The 21,458-nt window shown below is 33.3% G+C and overlaps 1 protein-coding gene and 1 long non-coding RNA gene across 39 annotated transcripts in view; one reads left to right on the forward strand and one right to left on the reverse strand.

Annotated features, from left to right (window-relative positions):
* The window catches only part of LOC125645670 (uncharacterized), a 36,365-nt gene extending 16,838 nt beyond the window's left edge, over nucleotides 1-19,527 (forward strand). For 6 of the 38 annotated variants that reach the window (XM_056140518.1, XM_056140526.1, XM_056140530.1 and 3 more), the window contains 21 exons: nucleotides 1,311-1,385; nucleotides 1,985-2,038; nucleotides 3,926-4,136; nucleotides 4,307-4,389; nucleotides 4,569-4,767; nucleotides 6,314-6,387; nucleotides 6,524-6,554; nucleotides 8,077-8,099; nucleotides 8,290-8,388; nucleotides 9,038-9,083; nucleotides 10,650-10,837; nucleotides 11,092-11,112; nucleotides 12,140-12,200; nucleotides 12,575-12,636; nucleotides 13,274-13,387; nucleotides 14,251-14,379; nucleotides 15,286-15,396; nucleotides 16,092-16,154; nucleotides 16,411-16,464; nucleotides 17,147-17,278; nucleotides 18,226-19,527. In XM_056140518.1, coding sequence (XP_055996493.1) covers nucleotides 1,311-1,385; nucleotides 1,985-2,038; nucleotides 3,926-4,136; nucleotides 4,307-4,389; nucleotides 4,569-4,767; nucleotides 6,314-6,387; nucleotides 6,524-6,554; nucleotides 8,077-8,099; nucleotides 8,290-8,388; nucleotides 9,038-9,083; nucleotides 10,650-10,837; nucleotides 11,092-11,112; nucleotides 12,140-12,200; nucleotides 12,575-12,636; nucleotides 13,274-13,387; nucleotides 14,251-14,379; nucleotides 15,286-15,396; nucleotides 16,092-16,154; nucleotides 16,411-16,464; nucleotides 17,147-17,278; nucleotides 18,226-18,273 — 1,878 coding nt within the window. In that variant the 3' untranslated portion in view covers nucleotides 18,274-19,527. Of the gene's footprint in view, nucleotides 1-1,310; nucleotides 1,386-1,984; nucleotides 2,039-3,925; nucleotides 4,137-4,306; nucleotides 4,390-4,568; nucleotides 4,768-6,313; nucleotides 6,388-6,523; nucleotides 6,555-8,076; nucleotides 8,100-8,289; nucleotides 8,389-9,037; nucleotides 9,084-10,649; nucleotides 10,838-11,091; nucleotides 11,113-12,139; nucleotides 12,201-12,574; nucleotides 12,637-13,109; nucleotides 13,224-13,273; nucleotides 13,388-14,250; nucleotides 14,380-15,285; nucleotides 15,397-16,091; nucleotides 16,155-16,410; nucleotides 16,465-17,146; nucleotides 17,279-17,740; nucleotides 17,781-18,225 lie in introns of all 38 variants that reach the window. The other 32 variants (XM_056140541.1, XM_056140543.1, XM_056140542.1 and 29 more) reach the window with 26 other exon arrangements.
* On the reverse strand, nucleotides 3,482-4,674 carry LOC125645675 (uncharacterized). Its single transcript, XR_007359409.1, has 2 exons — nucleotides 4,538-4,674; nucleotides 3,482-4,157 (listed from the first exon to the last, which is right to left on the reverse strand). It is a non-coding gene; the product is annotated as an uncharacterized LOC125645675 (long non-coding RNA).
* Nucleotides 19,528-21,458: the final 1,931 nt, after the last annotated feature.

Here is a 21,458-nt window from a genome sequence, read left to right on the forward strand (position 1 = left end):
AGTTGTAGTCAGTTATCAATATTTACATGTATCGAGTTGACGTTCAGTTAATATTTACATTTCCAATGTCTTAGCAATTTCCTCCTAAATGTGAACAAAGTGCGTATGAATCTTGATAAATATAGTAAGTACTGCTATTTTTAACGGCTGGGAAATTCGAACGAAATAAAAGTAAAATGTAAATATAAAAAAATAATTTCATTTTTGAAAACACATGAGGGTATGAACAGCACCGCTTTACATCAGCATTCTTTTCACGAAGCGTGTAAAACGTAAGTTGTATTTTTGTTGTTTACTTAATTAGCAACCTGAGTAATGCGTTTTATGAAACATGCGAGAAATTAAAGGGACATGTAAATATGATTTTACAAGCTACTATTATTAGAACTGAGAAAAGGAGTACATTTTACGCACATCAGGATCCTTTAGAGCAATTCGGTTCTGGAAAAGAGAAAAACAATGGGAACTCGTTGCGCTTACAATGGCCCTGTAAACTTTCAGTTCAAAGAAATGTGCTGTTGTGTCTTTAATTTATAAATAAATAAATATGATGTACGTATTTGAAATATTAAGCAATTCTTCATCGGAGTTTATTTATGAAAGGACAAATGAAAAAAACTTTCATTTAGTGGTATGAAACATGCGAGTACGATATAAAATAACCGATGTGCTAATTAAACAAAATCAGTTTTGATCGTAGGTTTCGTGCCTCTTTGGATAAATTGTTGAAAAATCTAATAATTTGCCAATAATAACGTACTTTGTAACGCAGTGATTTAGATACCGCTGCGTAAATGTCGTCATAGATCACCTATAACGATGGTCCCATTCATTATCTTTATGCTGATAAATGAAATTAATTTGAAAATGTAGATAATTCAAATGATTTATTTCAAATCACAAAACCAGATAAGTTTGAGTATTGATTGGGGTGGTGGGGGTAGTGGTGGTATTTCATTTTCAAAAACAAATCAGTGCCTGTCATATTGAAGCAATGCTCAGTAGAATTTTTAAATATCATTACAAGTGCAATTGTATATAAGATTATATCAAAATTATTTTTGAACTTCCAATAGTGAATGCATATTTTTCAATAGTAAAACTTTCACATTTGGTTAGCTTATTTGTCTCTATCACAGAATATAATCTGCACGCAATATTAACATATTGTCCGAGCTGATATCACCCAGCTTCATCCAGCCTTTATTCCTGAAAATAAAATAAAAAAACCTGTAACGATGTAATTAAACATTCAAATGTGGTAAAGCGTGTTCTGTGCGTGTACCATCACTCTGTGCACACAATTGCAGGCCGACTCCAGAAAGCAGAAATTTACTGAACACCAACTCGAACTTCCGGAGGACAAGGTTTATAAGGATAACTGGGTAAGCATCTGTACCTTCTGTGACTATACCAAACAGGGGGCACCAATGGGGGTTATTGTGGTAAGCATCGATACCACTGATTATACCAAACAGGGGGCACCAATGGGGGTTATTGTGGTAAGCATCGGTACCACTGATTATACCAAACAGGGGGTACCAATGGGGGTTATTATGGTAAGCATCGACACCACATATTATATGAAGTACGGGGTACCATTGGGACTATTGTGGTTGGATTATATGTACCACCTCTGACTATACCAAATATGGGACACCATTAGGGTTATTGTGGTAAACGTTGATCCATATAGAATTTAAAAAATATATGAAATGTTACATATTTTGCTCTAAATCACTTGAGATCAGGGAGTTTGAAATTAATGATAACAATCTAGTTTCTTATGAATCCTTAACACGCAGAGAAAAAAAAAATAGTGTGTGAAAGGTACGAGTGTACAACAGACGATTCTGATCAAGAAAGGTACATCTAGAAACAACAACGACATTACAAACATTTGAACGGTTTCTACAGAAACTCGCTCAGAGACACTGCTCCACTTTTTAACTTTTTGGCCTTACATCTTTTACTCTCTGAACAGGAGCCTGCCTACCCTGAGTTAGAAAGGATTGATTTTAGGAAAGAAATAGCTCAGGTATCAGTGTTTAAATCGGACGTTAAAACCCGGTGACAGGATAATAATAATGTATTTCTATGTAGACTAACAACATGCTTGTAGATATTCAAATAGTTACTTTAATGCAATCCTGTACAGCGGGGTACTTTTAAATACCAACGCAGGGTCCCAATTCTTCTATGATTTTATAGAAATCTGCCAATCATATAAATTGATTCATTTTGTCAGTCCTCGATCAGATAAGAGACAATCATTAAATGTACAGGGATGCATTCTAATTCATTGCTGTGTAAGGATTTAATTCTTTGTTGGGAACGGTGCGATGTAAAGTCCAGGTCTTTTGTAGTTTGTAATTTAGTCCATTATCAAATAGTCTGCTCATTCATTGCATGTCAAAGATTTTTCCTTCACCGTAACAATTATTGACCGTAATAAACATTCTTGATGACAAAGTGAATTCAAATTCGATGACTGTTGTCCCCTCAGAAATATATTTCATAAATTCAAAATCAGTGGGCATCCTTTTTCTAATACTAGTTATTGCAATTCGATATAATGTAATAGATGCTGAGATACCCAATGAAGAATGAGTTAGTATATTGGAAATATTTTTTATTTCTCTAAGTAAAACCTTTCGAAACGTAAATCCTTGTATCATAAACACTTTGAAGGAAAAAAGCGGTGTTTGGGAAATATAGAAAAACTGATATCAATAGATTTGTATTCAATGCTTAAAGGGGCATTAGCTGCCAAAGTATGTTTGCCGATTATTACTAAAATGACAAAAAACATTGATAAAAATCACCATTGACGTTTAAATCTATGCATCATACAACATTTTGTTGTGTGTAATTTTACAGAAAGTTTCTTTTGTTTGTACAGAAACAGTTGGTGAAACAATATTGTATGAAAGTAAATGATTAATTGCCAAAACATTTTACAAACTTTGATCGAAGATTGCATCATTTCGACTGTGAGAGTTATCCTTCTTTGTTTTAAACATATTCCTGCATTTTAATCAGGATTGTTGCTAGTGCCCCTTTAAAATTTCATGAAGTGCTTAACTAACATGGCATGTGATATTGTGCAATAGTTTGGGTTGTAAGGCGATTATAAAATGAGTATGTCAGCTGGTTACTAACAAATAAAGTTTGTTTTGTTGTTTTGCAGCCAAACGAAAACGACAAAATGCTTGATATAAGTCCCTACGTACAAGTAATAGAATTGTTTATAACTTGGAAGTTTGTGATTTGTTGAGAATAACAATATTAAAAAATGGAAATGCATCGATAACACTGCCTAACCTTTTATCAAAACAAGTTTAAAGATCAACATCATATACGTAATGTTTTTATTTGCCTGTTAACCTAGATTTGAAGTAGACAACTAACGTATTTCACTTTTTACTAACGATTGTTGTAATCAGAAACGTTCAGAACTCAATTTTCATTCATGTCAAAATAAGATTAATCATATAATTTATTACAGTAGAATATCTACATGTATCATAAATAAAACATGAAGGAAATGAATATCGATTTTGTATGCTTCTTTCATTATTGTGGTCATGCTGTCATCAGCGAATGGAGTTCGCTCTGATTCCCTCTGTTTCCTGATTCTGTGTGGTCTATCCTGTCTTTTTTGAGTCCATTTACGGGACGTTTACTGGACTTACTGTCATCATAATGTATAGCACGGATTTCTCTTTGTTTCACAGCTGTCCACCCTTTCTTGGCTACTTTTGCGCCATTTGTAAACTAACTCTTATGTCTTGCTTTCAATATAGTTTCCTCCATTCGTCTTTTCCTCATTTACATTACTTTCAACATTCTTTCTATCCTTTATGTCACGTCTGTCTGTATCATACTAGTAACCTCTATCTCTTTCCTTCCTTTCTCTGGATAGAGCTATCAGAGCGACGATTCTAACAATCACAATAAGTTTAAGGAGAACTGGGAACTATTCGCTTATGATGACAATCCCATGCGTCTTCGAGTCCACCCCGGTAAGGCAACAGTGATGCATGAATTGGTTCGTAAATTTCAGGACAGACCTGGCTATAATCCATCCGGGCCAAGAGATAGTACAAGGCTTGACCAGATCAGCCGAGACCCAGGTGAGTACAAAATCCTCCTTACTACAGAAAAGTTAAGACCTCTAAGATTATCAATTCTTTTATGAATGTTGTTATGGTGACTAGCATCTCAATTAGCTGTATAAACATCATACAAATTGTGTGTAAAGCATAATGTATGTTGTTTTAAATGATATGTTTCAACTCTACAGCTAATATGGGGTCTCCGAAGAATAACTCACCCCACGAACCGAAAAACGAACAAGGCGAGATTGTTCCAAGCCCCCCAGCTGCTGTAAGCCTTATCATAATGTCAAAATTGAAAAGAAAGCTTTAGATTGTATAATGACTTAATGTCTAGCATGTATATATAACAGAATTATTCTAAGATAAATTCCTTGCTAATTCTATCATTCTTCTGCCTTTGCCTTTTCTACTCTTACCTATTTTCCTCTTTCTTTCTGTCTGACACAGTGCAGTGGTTCTATAGTTGATCGTCTTGGAACCCCCGGGGGCGGGGCTCCCCTCAAAACCGGTTCCGGAAATCATATGAAAACTCGTATGAACTCTGCCAAAATAATCCGCTTTCAGAATGGAAGCAAATGGGAAGTCGAAAATATTATGCGGTATGATAAGGACTCGCTAGCAAAAGAGGAGTATTCCAAGGATCTCAGTAATTGCTGCCTTTTTCTGTGTTTGCTTTTGGCAAATATTCACTGCATGAGCGTTTTCATAAAAGAAACAAAAGCTGTTTTTTAAACGACATATAACTTTTAACTGTGGAATGATATTTTATTTTTTATCATTTTAAAAAAATAACTGCATGTCTGAACACATCCTGTGCATCTTTCATTTGCATTTTGTCATGTTTATTAACACAATTTAAACTGTATAAAACCCATAAACATAGTTTTTGTGTTCATGATGACGCATGCAGCATGTCGTGGTGCGTTTATAAGTTGTACAGATGCTTGTAATGACACAATGATTCATGGACTGAAATTATGCAACTGGAAAGTTCAGTTCAGTGTTTCTGATTGGAAATTTCTCCGTCCTCTGTAAGCCTTCACGTGTTGATTTCTTAAGTAACACAGTGCCAATTTCAACAAAACTACACACAAAGCATCGTTGGCGGATGGAGATTCATGCTAGTTACACGACTTTGTAACGGGAGATAAACTTTTTAAAAGTAAAAACATGTTGGGGCATTTTAAAATCCTCACAAAACCAGTGTACCAGAGAAACCGTAACTTGCAAGCATCCTTTTATAGTGTAGATTCGTTTTTTAAAGAAAAATCATGATCCCTGTAGCCAGGATGAAACCACAATAATGTTTTAAGTTTTGCAAAGGAATATATAGGGACATTCTTATTCTTAATTTTTTTTTTATTAAGAACCACATAGAGTTTGTCAGATTGATATACAAGAGTCATTATGGAAAATACACTCAGGTTTGTTCAAACCATGGTCTCCGGGGATTAAAGTCATAAAATAGGAGTATATAGGAAATTCTTTGAATCCCCTCTCACAAAAATATGTCGGATCAATCTTTATACAATGAAGATTAACATTTGTTCACACCATGCCCCCCCCCCCCCCCCCCCTCTCGGTATAGGCTAGGCCACAAGAGGGGTTAAACATTTTACAAGGTAAAAAAAACCTTGAGAACTAGAAGGATTTTTATGTGTAGATTCATGATTGTTCACACCATGATTGAGGGTGTAGGACGGTAGGACGGGACCATAATAAAGGTTTTAACATTTTAAATTGGACTGGATTATATGGGAAAATTCTTTGAAAATCATCAAATTGATATGCAATATAGATTTACGTGTGGTAACATCATGTGCTAAATGACAAGAAAGAAGTCTGGTGATGGGATTTAATGTCACTGCTCAGGTGAGCGATGTGGTTCACATGCCTCTTGTTTAATATTGAAAGATAGGTAAAGTAATATTGAAATAAAAAAAAATGTATGTTTAACAAATGAGATTGATATCTAAGCATAAAATAATTAAGAATACTAAAGGGTTTAGGAAGAAATCATATTTTATAGCTTAGACTACTTTTCTTTCACAACAATAACTTGGAAACGAAATGCCCCAGAGTTATGCTCTGTTCATTTCTTAAAAAGAAGAAGCAATATGTTTAAAAACAGACGGGAAGGAACAGTTATAGTATATCACAGATAACGAATCACACTTTGTCTCATTTTTCAGACATGCAGCAAAAGCAGGAAACCCTCCGAAACCAGGAAGAAAAATTACAAAACCTCAAACAGGAACTAAATCACGTGAGTTCATCACCCTGACGAGTTCAGAGATTCAGATTCAGAGATATTGTTTACAACTATTTCAAAAGATAACCGAGTTTTCAAACTGAACAAATCCTATTAAAACTTTTTCAACATATGACGCTGATTTTTACAGTTAAAGGCAGCCACAACTGACAGACGGCCAGGTAATGCTACCCTGCTCTCCTGCTACACTAACCACCATTCACTCTTTTTCCTTTTTTGAAGCTACTCGCACCAACATCGCTTCTAGCTGGACACGCACTATCTACCAACATTGCTTCTTGTATTCATTATTATCACTGTTCATGTTCTTCCACGTTCGTTGTGCTGATACGTCTTGGAAACAGAATCCCATTGCTTCACCCACAAAGCTTTCCCCCTCTTTTTCCAAACTTCCACGTGACTATTCTAGACTGTCTTTGTCTCCTCCTCTTTCAGTGTGCTACTTTTCCGTTTGGTAAACCTGGAGGTGGTGCTCCTAATTTGTCGAAGTCTGGCAAGTATCTTATTAAACTCTGTTGACCCCCTTTTAGATTTCTTCTGTCTCTGAATCATCCATTGTTTATTTTTAAAAAAAATTGTTTGATGACATTGCCTGAATTTTATAATCAATTTCATATTCTAAGAATTAGTCATTGCATTACTCATCGTATCTATCTTCGTCCTCTGTCTGACCTGTCGGGTCTCTAAGTATCTTTTGCAGATCCTCTCCGATGTTTGTAACGAACATGAAGCTGTATGGTAACACCTTACTGCCAAAACTTTTTCTTTCTTTCATATTCTAAGAATTAGTCATTGCATTACTCATCGTATCTCTCTTCGTCCTCTGTCTGACCTGTCGGGTCTCTAAGTATCTTTTGCAGGTCCTCTCCGATGTTTGTAACGAACATGAAGCTGTATGGTAACACCTTACTGTCAAAACTTTTTCTTTCTTTCATTGGAGATATCCTTTTTCGAACTATAAACAACATCTCTTAGTGGCCATCTGTTACGATCATTGTATTCTTAGATTAGTTATTCATTTTGCTTTTTCTATCACGTGCTAATCATTTCTATCACGTGCTAATCATTTCTGTCACGTGCTAATTATTTCTGTCTTTTGCTAATAATTTCTATCATGTGCTAATCAATTCTATCACGTGCTACTCATTTCTGTCATGTGCTAATCAATTCTATCATGTGCTAATCATTCCTATTATGTGCTAATCATTTATATAATGTGTTAATCATTTCTATCACGTGTTAATCATTTCTGTCATGTGCTAATCATTTCTATTACGTGCTAATAATATCTATCATGTGCTAATCAATTGAAAATCAATATCTTTGCTTTTACTAACTTCCATTTTTTTGTGTTGCTTTCCTCTTTTCCTGTAATACAGGAGATCACTTGCGTTTTCAAAGGAAAATGTACAATACTCTGGATACACTCGAACTCACAAAAGTTCAAGCCAGAGGTATGGCGCATTCAAAAGTAACATGTAATTCTGATTGTTAGTAGTTAGAAGACTCGTATTATATATTTTGTTGCAAATTTTGTATTCAAATTCATTTTTCAAAGCAAAAAAAGATTACGAAAATAAATTTTTATGAACAGATTTTCAAACTCAATCTTTAAACCACTGGGTATTCTGTAACTAGTACCATGATCAATATTTCTGACGGTATGGGTTTTTTCGTTTGTAGATTCCTTCCAAGAGAGGAGACAGGTAAATAATGAATAATGATTTTCTTTTCTTTTTTTTTACCCACAAAAGTATTGGGGTAATAATAGTGAATAACTTGTGGGGTACTTCGGTCACGGGTGACGTCTTTTCTCAACATTTCTGTCTTTCACACTTTTCTAACTCTACCTATTTCTATGCTGTCTTTCTTGCCTAACCCTATCTGATTTAACAGTTTGATGAGTATGATCCTTGGGGAAAAGGAATAGGCAACCCCCTTCGAAATACTGATGGATATCTGATGAACATCAGAAAGTCTTTCAGGAGTAGGAAGGTAGCGTGTGCATTGATGCTGAAAATTAATGGTTTTATATTGTCTATGTATACAGTTTTGATTTCATTGAACAAATTAAAAATATATGTTTCTGTTAACCTTTCAAGATCATTATTACTACTACATTTTTTTTTAAAATAACTCATGTGCTGATCGCCTAACACTGTATTAGATCTTTGTATTGAATGTGAAAACAAATAATAAAAAGTTTATATGATTCATGAATACAGAGGCCTTTGTCTGATATATACATACTGTATCTGATATAAACATACTGTATCTGATATATACATACTGTATTTGATATATACATACTATATCTGCCTGTATCTTTTCCAACATTTGCTTATTTTTTCGTTGTATGCTTCTACTTTATCAATGTGCATACATCATACTTCTTGTTTTGTTGATTTTATTTGAAGTGATAGTGTATGTGTTATGCTTTATATATATATATATATATATATATATATATATATATATATATATATAAACTATCCAAATTTTAAACGTTTTGTTGCATTAAGAAATGGTGATGAGGATTTTTGACAAATTAATTTTTTCTTTTCATTGATCTTTATTATTTTTATAATTCATTCAATAACTATTTATTCAATTATATTCATGATGTATTTTCTGGAATTTTCAGAATGGTTTCGGTGATTCCTACGACAGAGGAGGTAATCCACGCACAGGTTAATACTGTTTTCCTATTAACATCACTATAACACACGTGTCTCCTTATATCAAAATCATTTAATATTCGGAAGATTAAGATTTTTAAAGACTACCAAAAGAGTGTTAATGAGCAAAGATTGAAATTTTCTGTGACTTTTGGAATTTGTGACAGTGTTTATTTTGATTTTTTTTCTTTTAGTTGAAAAAGGTAAAAATAAAATGAAAGTGTATTACGTGGATGACTGTCGTATTTAGCTTATAGTTTTTTGATACAGTGTTATTTCTAAAATTTATTAATTTATCGAAGATGAAATCTGACAAAATCTTAAATGTTTCAAATGAAGTTAAAATGATAAAGAAATGGATGAATTGAAATGGGTCTGAAATCACAATTTCAAATTCAAACATATTCCCGCTTATGTCTAATTTTAAACATAAGTATAAAGTAGATACTGCATGTTTTTATTAGCTTCAGCAACAATTCATAGAAAAACAGAGCAGCGAATTTGCTTTTAATTTTGGCGGGAAATATATTTGACATATATTATAAAGAATTTTGATAAGAAGACAGCCCTCCCTTTACAATATGTGATAGGTATCTATAGCAATTCTATCAATAAACAGATAATTAGAATAATGATTTGCTGTGTTTAAAAAATTGAGAATTATCTTCCATTTTCGGCTATTTGAAATTCAAAATTTGACAAAATGGCTATAATGACATTATGACACCAACCCTATGCACAAAACACCGTACAAATTATGTCATAATCATAGATCTTTTGCGTTCATCATAACGCACCCCATCTTTTGAGAAATTAGGTGGATCACAATACCTTAACTTGGAATGGTGGACACTACCTAATAATTAAGCTGCAAAGAGAAAACCATCCATTTCAGATGTTTGAAAACACATAAGGCCAAATAAAAATAATGACGTATAATGATATTGTTATACAGGGGACCCATATGACATAAATAAAGACAACATTCAGTTGTAATTTAAGAAAAAAGTATATCTCGATGGTAAAATTGTAACTTTTTTCTTTGAATCGATGGGTCTGTAATCATGCCGAGATAACGATCTTTTCTGAGGACGGATTCTATATAAGTGCTTCTGTACAGTATTTGTATGTCTAACATTTTATTGCATGAGTGTGCAATTCGTCCTTTTAATTTTCATTTTGAGCTTTGCATGATTGTTGTATTACTTTTCAAATAATAATTCAATATACTAACACCGTTTAATTGATTAATATAGTTATCAGTTTTCTTTAAAAAAAAATGTTTGCGTGAAATTTTACTTATATTTTTTTCTATTTTGAATTGGTTTAGTCAGATCATGTTACATTGACATCAAGAAAATTAATGTAATCTACAATGTCGATAGATTTTAATTACTAGTAAGTAATAAATCTAATCAGCCCCCGTAGCGATGAATAATCAGTAGAATTCGATAGTGTTTTTTTGAAAAATCATTTATTAATGTAATCAGGATCGAAAATTTCAGAATTTTTTTATTTCCTGGCTGTGTCAATTATTTAATACTAATTGATACCCCTTTTCCATCCTACGTAACTCAGCCCCGGAAACAAACCGAAGTGCTACGAATCCCTTTGAGGAGTTCGACAATCTCGGAAAGATTGGGAAGCCCAGGAAACCAAACATGGAGCTGCATCCCATTTATCACCCATTTGGAAAATCCGGAGGAGGGGCACCAGTGAAGGATACTACGGGAAGGGTCAACACAGTGTTACACGGTCACTCCGATGTACGTATTTCTATTGTTCACTCTTTGTTGACCCTAAAACTATTAATTGTCTCATAGAATTTAATGGATAGAGTATTCTATATATATATATATGTGGGGAAATTTCGTGGTTTAATAAAATGCGGCTTGATACTTTGGGGAACTGTTTCGTGTACTCAATGATTTGCTTTTACTAAATTGCTTGCAAATACGAAAGCTTACAAGGTAGTAAGAAACAAATTTTGAATAAATGTTAAATGACGTGCTTTTTGCAGCGGCATTATTTAAGAAATAACGTAAGTATATACTGCTAGATAAACAGCTCCTCCTGATGTCGTTTTCACGGCCTTCGTCAGTTAGTGACATCGTATCCTACATGTACTTTAATGACTGGCAGAAGATTGGATTTCATGCTATTCTTTAATATTTTCTTATCTGTGATCTTGATTTACTAATGGTGTTTAATGAAATCTGTCTAATTAAGTTTCCATAATAATAATAATGGTAATAATAAGAATGCTGTACTCACTGTATGTAAATATGCTTTGAATATCGTCTTTGCACATTAAAATCATCATTTCTACAAGGTTTCAAGGAATTAAGAGGAAGCAGCCTATATTCTAAATACTGAAATACTCACATGTTTTCTATCTTTCAACCTTTTCTCTGCACACCTGATTTGGTTTTTTGTGCAGTTGAACTTATGATTTTTGTCATGTTCGTAAGTTTATTTAACAAAGAGTGATGTTAAATTTCAGTTGTGCCCCTGATCTAAATGACTCCAGAATTTTGCAGTTTATATGTTTTATTTTTACAGAAATTTAACGCCAGATCGTATATAAGTACGACAGTATTTTATTATTATAGTGAAATTAATGACACGCGTACTCTAGCAAACACAACAAATGCCAGTGGCTATGAACTGAAAACTGCAAAGTGTTCCCATATTCATGCTTCATGATAATTGTTTTCAGAACTTTGATATCTTTCGAAATAATGCATGGCATGCGAAGCTGATTGCACTGTATTAAGCGGTACTTTGTGTATTTTATCCGTAGGATAGAAAGGAAGTAGTAGATCATGCATACGTCATGTACAGGTGATAGGTTAATATTTAAAGTATCAGTTTTGAGACACTTTATACATTATTGTACTGTTGCTTTAAAATATAATTTATATGTTTTGTTTTACCTTTATCATATTTTTTTCCTTTTGTTGATTTAATATTACGGATTGCTTTGAATATGTTAATCCAATCCAATCTGTGGGTATTTGATTGTAAGTCTCAATATTAGCTTTCACTTGTATTTTTACTATTTTTAGTTAACGGATTACGAGAGAAGACAGAATGCTATCAAAGCCAAGATCTACTATGCTGAGCTAGGTAACTACAAAACAACAATACCTTAAATACTGTATACAGGGAAATTTTCGCCCCCTTTTTATTTTCGTCCCTTTCGCCCTCGTAGTTACTGGACGAATTTAAGAGTGAGTGAAACTGCTTTCTCTCATATCTCTTTTCTAACTCAACTATGTCTGGGCGAATTTAACACGGGGCGAAACTCTGCAAGTGTAGAAAGGCGAAAATAACACGGGGCGAAAATAACCCTGTATACAATGATAAAAAAATTTTATTTCGTGCTTTTATTGTTGACAATTGGCTATCCAATAAACTTCTAAATGAAAAACAAAATATCAAAAATAAAAAAAAAAATACGAAAATTCCTATTTTCATAATCTATCATGTCTGTATTATAGGAGAGCAACTGGAGCATCAACAGTACAAGAAACAAATGGAAATTGAAGAAAAGAAAAGACCGGTATTTAGCAAAATGCAATAAATACCAAAGTCTCAAATTGAATTAAAAAAAATCATGATGATATAAAAGATCTCATGTCTAATTACCGAGCGAATTGCTCCCCCAATACTTTTAGGATTAGTAAATATGATGACAATAAAAGAAGAAAATATGTATTACATTAATGTGAATAATCCAGATACATGTGTATGACGTCATTGATACGCTAGACATTGCCGGCTAACTAGAATTCTATATTAACCATGTATAACTTGTATGTTATATTCTTAAGTTTCTGTTTATTACGCATATCAATTTAGGAATAAAAAGCTTTGATCTCTTCTCTCATAATACAATCATAAAGTTGTAGAAATATTTATTGTTTTCGGCTAAAACCAAATGCCTAACACCAATCTAACTGTCAGAGACGGAAAATAGCTAGAAAACTAAGAAGAGCAGGACAGTTTCTGATTGTGTTGCATTTTCTCTTACAGATTGGAGAATTAGCTGTTTTAATTAATGATAAAGTTGTAGGCAAGCCCAGACGTAACAAAGTCACGGGTCTGTTAGAGAACCACCACCTCGGTAGCTCTGACGTGTCCCTACAGGTAATTGCAATCAATATTGAAAGTAACCTGAATTGTAATATTCATTACAGCATGGCGAATTGGCTGTTATCATTGATGATAAGTTAACTGGCAAACCTAGAAGAGACCCCATAACTGGGGCTTTAAAAAATCACCACCTGGGCAATTCTGACGTGTCCCTTCAGGTATTTGACATTTATTAGGGCGTGATATTTTGTATGCGCACGTAACAGTCTGTAGCAGACACTTCTACCGTTGAAACAGCTACTGATATCTTTCTCTCTTCTTGATTGGACACTAATACTAGTAGATGCGTGGGTCATTTTGGGGAAAGGATTGGATGGGAGGGTGGAGATTAGCAATATTTCTGAAATCTTTATCAAAAGAGCTTGGTGATTAACATTTAGCAGTCGTTTAGTACTCTACTAATTGAATGTAGTCGGAGAAAATCTTTGATTTTGTCCAGCATCTTTTAGATTTAGACCTATCACACTTTAGAGCTACAGAGATGATGAGGATACTGAATGTTGAAAACGTCATATGATCAAATTTTATTGCAATAAATCTTATCATATTCGTGTAATTTGAATCTTTCAAAACAGCTCTTAGAAATTTATGCCTCTACTTCAGCTTTTATCAAATTTGACTGTATTGACACTTATTAAATGTGGATGGTGATTTTCTATTGAGGAAAGATCAACAATCCAATCGAACACGTCACTGAGCACCTTTTTACGTCATCACTTTCTGTAGTTCTGTATTTTGATGTGTGTGAAAAGCTTTATCTTATTGTAATCACGACTTCAACATGCAACTCAATTTACCAAAACAAACAAGTCAATTTACATCATTTGCCATGAAATTAAAAAAGATATATAATCTCATGCATTAGAATTATCATTTTATTGGACAAATTTTCATGAATGAATTGCAATTTAATCCATTGGAAAACTGCTATATAATTCTTTATTGACATATACATTATTTATGACAACGGTTACTGGATAAAAACCTGTTTATAATTTTCTTTGAAAATGTTTCACATTAGAAAATGGGAAGCCAGCCACGGAATTTTGTAGAGCAGAGACAATACCACGATTACTTGGATGTCATGAACGAAGAGAGGTTCCGCAGAAATGCTCTGGGCAAAATGAAGGATTTCCAGGAAGGAAAGAAAGTGAGTGGTGGGCTGAGGGTTTTTTGTCTTTTGAAAAAGACTTTTGATTTAATATAATTTGTAGTGAGAAACTCGGATTAGGAAGCGAAAATAAGTAACGTACTCGGTCTTTTTTCGACAAAGAAGAAAGATTTGCATTCATCTCGTTTTCCCCTTATATCCTTCTTACTAACTGAATATGAATGTTAATATCTCATAAACTTTCAAGTTTTGAAATAGGCTGATAACTGAGCATAAATATACTTTTCTCGATTTCATCATTATCAAAGTGTAATTTACAATACAATCCAAATGTAAATATAAGAAAAGTCTTTCAGCTTTTTAGAGTGTACAGATGATAAAAACCTAGAGTCTCTCCTCTCAGCATATATTTCACGGAGACTTCTCGGCATATATTTCACGGAGTCTTCCTCTCGGCATATATTTCACGGAGACTTCCTCTCGGCATATATTTCACGGAGACTTTCTCTCGACATATATTTCACGGAGACTTCCTCTTGGCATATATTTCACGGTAACTTTCTCTCGGCATATATTTCACGGAGACTTCATCTCGGCATATGTTTCACGGAGTCTTTCTCTCGGCATACTTCCTCTCGGCATATATTTCACGGAGACTTCTTCTCGGCATATATTTCATGGAGACTTCCTCTCGGCATATATTTCAAAGAGACATTCTCTCGGCATGTATTTCACGAAGAGCCTTAGCACTCCATTTAACATGCCGATGTGAAGGGGCTCGAGGTTCATGAATATCCCCCCATATACTTTTAGAAACTGAAAGACATTTCTTAAAAGGTCTTAAATTTTGCAAAGTTTGATGATTTTTTTCTTGTAACATAAGTTAATGAAAAGTTGCAATGTAATGGGGGAGAATACATTAACATCTGTAAACATTTATTTCAGCATTATGATACGATGGATGGCATCTGGGGGAGACCAGGTGGTGGGGCACCAAAGGGGTACACCATGCGAAAGTTCAACCTAAATGACATCATTCACCGGCCTACGAAAGATGTAAGAACTGGCGTAAAACCGTTATCTGTACCGAAGACTTCCTTCTGAACTGTTTCTTTCTTGTCTATCTTTCTCTGTTATCTGTAGGCATATTCTACAAACAACAACAATAACAGCAACAACAAAAACAGCAGCACATCTCAAACCTGAATAATTCTTTGTTATGTTTGTCTTTTTGCATTCTGCACGTGAATTATTGTACTGTGTTCTAGTCAATAGTGGTTTGTACAAAGTTGTTAGAATATTGCTTTGGTATTTTGCTTTCAGAGAAAAATAAAAACAAATTTGCACATAGAATTTCTCTATTCCACTTGTGTCTTTTATTTGAACAAGGGAGAAAATATCAAATATATGTGGTATATGATGTTTATAATTTATTTGTATAAAATTGCTCTCATCTTTAATAAGACAAAAATACAACAAAGTGTGATAATTCGTAACGGAACATCTTTTAATGGGAAATTATGATATATTTGTCATTTTGAATTTTAAAAAAAATATCCTTTGATAATGACATATACATGTATCAGTTTAAAAATTATTCATGAAAAATTTAGTTAAAGATGCATATTGAAGAGGTTTAAATCAAATACCACGTGGTCTACTTTTACCCATGGTGTTTCTTGTGGAATGAGAATTAGAAAGCTGACACGGGAAGTTGTGTTTAAATGGTTGCACTTATGTGATTTTAACAGAAAGCCCCAGTGGCTGGAGAGTATATGAAAAACCACGACTGGTCAGAGGTTAACCCGGACAAGGTGCGTGTTTTCACAGCTTTCACTGATCAGCTCTATAGCGCATTGCATGAATTCCAGCAAAAGATTTTAAAATAAAATGGAATGTTAAGTAAAAGCTCAATAATATTCACTAAATTTCAATAAGCAACACCAGTGTGATTTGCCATTTGAAAATAAAATTGCTTGGTACTATTAATGATCTACTAAACAAGAAATTAATCTACAGATTTTAAAATCTGTCTCTGATGATTGATGGATACTCGATGTTTGCTTTTAGTTCTTTTCAAAAGATGACGATGAGTATTACGCAACCCAGAGGTCCCCCCGACAGGTTAGATAATCCATGCGGTTAGAGGCTCCCTCCATGCTAGTTTCTTTGGTCCTGTGTAGTCTTTGCTAACGCATATCTGTGTGGAAACTATCTCCCTTCACTATCAACATTTAAACACTTTGATATTGCATTTGGTTTATCATAGCTAACTGCTTTTCCCTCTGTATTTATGTTTTGCAGCTTTTATGTTCTTAACATCGTCCTAAATGCATAGTTATATTTTATTATTTACACGTGAAATCATTACATTTAATCTTGTAGGTAACAGCAATAACCACATCGTACATCCACACCAAAATATCGTACATCCACACCAAATTAACAAAATCTCCTCTACACTAATATACTGATCTACATAGTCCTTAACAAAAAAAGTGCAAAAATATAATGTGTAAAATTATCTTCTTAATGCTCTTCATTTTTATTGTATTGCATGAATCTGTTTAGTGGCATTCTAATCTCAGTTAGCTTTGAATATCTATTCCTATTTAATTTCAGAGGCAAATCATAATACATAGAGTAACAAAACTATAATATTACTTCATATAACAATTGTTCTTTAACTAATTTTTGCCAAGATAGATATAATTTACATAACCAGTAAATATCAGAACTACATTTCTTTCCCTATAAAGTGAAAACCTGTAGTCTTTTCCTCAAGATGTAGGCTCGGTTTTTACAGAACCCCATGCTATCCGCCAGAGATATTCAGGAGGGGCGGTTATCCCCTGGTTCCATACCCAAGAAATATATAAAGAGCACTGTCACGAGTACTCACGCCAATATGTATGACTATAAAGAAGACTACCCTCAGGTGAGTGTCCATGACGATGCCGGTTTCGTATTGGTCACGTGGCCTTGTTTTATCTGCGTGTTCAATTCGAATTTTGCATTTGATACCGGTGTAAACGGATTATCTGATAATGTTATGGTAGAGGTCGTGTGGTTTATGAAATTTATGATATCTTTCTATGCGTATATCCAGTCCAATTAGAAACTAACAATCAAATGGTGCAGTCGATTTTGAAGTAACCAATATTATGATATATTTAGACTACAGTTTTTTTTTCTCTTTTGTGTTTTAGCATTTAATCCTGTATAATTTGCGTTTAAAATCAATTTCATAGTATTTTCATTAATCCATCTTATTTTAGTGATAGATATAAGCTATGATCCTAAATTGTAACCTTTGAAGTAGAAACATAGTGCATGTTTCATTGCGCCTTTAAAGCATGTGACGCTTAATTTTAACATATTTTTATGCATGTTTCATCAGATGCCGCACACGGCGCATTAGTATCTCTACGTAACAGTAGGTATAGACGTCCGCTTAAATCCTGGTTACGGAAGCTTGTGGTGAAAGGCAATAGGGATGTTAGGGTGTTTTATAGTATTGTGATTTTCTTAAGATCTACGTAAAAAAAACAAGGGAATAAAATATGGAGCATCATTTTATGAACACGAGTTTCTTATATAGAAAATGTCTTCCAAAGGAAGGATGTGCAATCAGTCACATCTCGTATGTATGTAGATCTCGTATGTATGTAGATGTACTGTAATTTAAAAAGAGATTTGAAACTATTACGAGCTTGATGAACCATTTCAATGCACTTAAGATATTTTGCACCGGTATTAGTTGTGATTGACTTATTTCTTAAACACAAGAGTGGCATCATACGAAAATAATGGTGAAGGTGGCGTTGGCATGCGAGTAGAAGACGGTTTGAAACGGTTAACCAATGATTGCATTGTCTGTTACAGAAAGACTACAAAGTCGGTGCCCCTTACGCTACAGTGAACCATGGTTAGCGGAAGTGACGTATAGGAAGTACATCACACAAGGGAATTCTTATAACAATATTACCGTTTTATAAATGATCCTTGTTGCTCAAATTTGCTTAAAACTCTGTCTAATAGTTGGAAATAATTCTTGTATAGAAATATTAGGTCCAAATGTTTGGAGCATAAACTATCAAATCAAGATTTAGAAGAATATGTACAGTATTATAAAGCTGCAAAATCGTCTAAAAGCGATGTTTCTTTAGCATACAATTTGAAATCTCAGATCTTCTCATGCCAGAGAATAGTCTGTTATACAGTGCGGCAAGAGACGTTAAATTTGAGAAATGTTAGATATATTCTATTCCAGTTTGATATGTGGAGATGGGTAATTTATCGGCTGTAAATACTCTCTATATAACTTATTCACGATGTCATAGTTTAGGTTATGCATTACGTTACGCTTATTGTACTTAGATTTTTAGGTATGGTTAGTATTTTTTATTCGTTTCATTTATTCTTTTTATTTATTCATTTATTTTTTGCTTTTGAATGGTATCTTGAATCACTTTGGTATGGAATGAGAGACGATAAATGTACAAATAATGTATTATTTATAATTATACATGTTGATTTCGTTTTCGGTCTTCTTTTACAAATTTTCAAATCCTGAAGATTTATAAAGGAAGATAGGTTTGATTGTAATTATTTTATTTTTCAGGGTTTTCAGTGTTTTTTATTTCATTTGTGTGTCAATTTTATTGAGTTTTTATCAATTTTGAAAAGGCTCTAATCAAGCGAAGCTGTGATAAACTGTTTTCTGTTTCAATATAAACATATTTTTATGTATTTTATATTTGAAAGGAAAGCAAAATTAGATTTGTTTGACCACGTTTTTAAGTTTGCATAAGTCAAAGTCATTAATGCCATTTTTCATTTTCAAAATTCATTAAATTTTCTAAGAAGGTATTAAAGCTTTAGTGTTTTAAATGTTTTTGAAATTGAGTTGATCTGGTATATGTATCCCAATATATTTTCTTCAAGCATCTCTGTTCCAAAAAACGTTTTCATGTGTACTTATTAATTCAACTTGTATGTATTTAATTTCCCGTCATTACACAGGTATGTCCATTTTGACTTTATTTGTTTTTGTGTATCCGTCCATGAATGTAATCAAAGAAAATATTTATTATAAGTTTATGTCTACATTGTATAACTACAGGATGCTAAGGAGCACTTCGTTTTCTTGTTACTTGAACGTCCTATTAAATTATCCAATCCGTCTTTTCTTGTTTTTCATTATTTACATTTCCAGTGTTTTGCCGTTGATAGCTTTACAAACTATAATGATAGGCATTTCTTATGAACGCGTTGAAGTGAGAAACAATGCATGTATGAATATAAATTTGGATAAATACAATACATCTATTTCAACAACTGGGAATTTCAACAGAAATGAAAGTAGAATGTAAAGTGGAAATAACAAACAGTGATCAAATCGTATAAACAATACAAAATTAAGAGTATGGGAAACACGAACCCCTAGACACACTAGAGATAGGATCAGGTGCCTAGGAGGAGCAAGCATCCTCTATTAATCGATCATGCCATTTATCTAAAAAAAAAAAAAAAAAAAAAAGTAAATGGAGTAATCCGTAGTCAAAATCAGTATGTATAGAACAGCCTAACAATTGGTATGAAACACGTCAGACAGCATTTGACCCAACGACTGGTTTGTATTTGCAAATGAGAACGATTAAGCAATTTGCAAAATGCCGACTGTAAACGAGACCCCCGTAACATTTACTTGTCAGTAGTCTGCCTAGATTTAGATAATTGATCACACGTAGAATATTGTATTGAATCAGTGATCATACGCAGAACATGTATATCAAATCTGATCATATGCAGAACATGCTCTCACGTATCGAATCAGTTATCATACGTAGAACATGCTCTTCTGTATCGAATCAGTTGAGAGGCATAAACACATCATATGCAAGTCATTATGGAATATTTTACATAAATGTGGAAGTTGACAATGGAGAAGCTAAAGTCATCCCGTTTTTCAGTTGAGTTGATAGTTTGTCATTTAGATCCATGTTCAATAAAACATCCAAAATATGAAGCAGATATCGAAGACTACGTGGTGTAATTTCGAGTTCACTGGGATATATGAATGATAGTGAGTATTGTTAATGGATAAAACATTGTAGAAGCTTTTTAATAAAATCTGCCTCACAAGAATACAAATAAATGTTCAGCTAACAAAGGAGCACAATTTGTGTCAATGGGAATTCCAACAGACTGTTGGAGGACCTGATCACCAACGATTACGAAGATATTGTCAATGAGGAACTCCAGCATCTATCCAATATCAACTGCAGAATACCTGTGTGTAGAATCAGAGTGGTGTTTAACAAATTAATATTTAGGATGACTGATCATGATCAGATATGGATTTCTATTTAGTCTGCCACTTCTAAATTCCTTCTCCTATTTATGAAATATATATGTTACTTTATCAAAAATATTAACTTGATATTCATCAGTAAATCTCACGATCAAAATCTGATGTTAATTATTTGTCTGTTATCGTCAATTTTCATTGCCATTGCTACATCTGAAGTTTATTGAACCAACTGTAGCATGAAAGGTGAAGATAACGAACAGTGATCAATCTCACAACTCCTATAAGCAATACAAAATAGAGAGTTGGGCAAACTCTTTTGTTGTTACTTGAATTGGAACTAGGATACAGCATGTATAACTGACTCTTCGCTAGGTGTTTACATGTTCACTATATGACAGTTTGAATACAAAGTCACAGTTCATAAATAATGATAACTTCATTAACAATAGAAAAGCTTTGATTCGAAGAGGCTGCATTGCTTAGAACTTAATCTTTGAAGTACTATTACTTGGATATTACATATAAACACAGAGACTACGGTCATACATGACCAACATAGAGGTACATCTGGCCTGGATTTCTCCAAAAAATCTCAAATCTTAAACTCAGTTTCAACTTAAGTTTGAGTTTTTTTATCTTAGTTGAGATTTTGCTCAAATTGCATTTCTCAAAACGATCTTAGTAAAATCTCAGCTGAGTTAATCTTATTAGTTTTATGTCGCTGTATTCTATGAATAAAATGAAACAATAAATCTACTAAATATGCATACAAAAATATGGATGTAAAGATATAAATGAAAAT

Source organism: Ostrea edulis, chromosome 6 (assembly GCF_947568905.1).
Source record: "Ostrea edulis chromosome 6, xbOstEdul1.1, whole genome shotgun sequence".
NCBI classification, from domain to species: domain Eukaryota; kingdom Metazoa; phylum Mollusca; class Bivalvia; order Ostreida; family Ostreidae; genus Ostrea; species Ostrea edulis.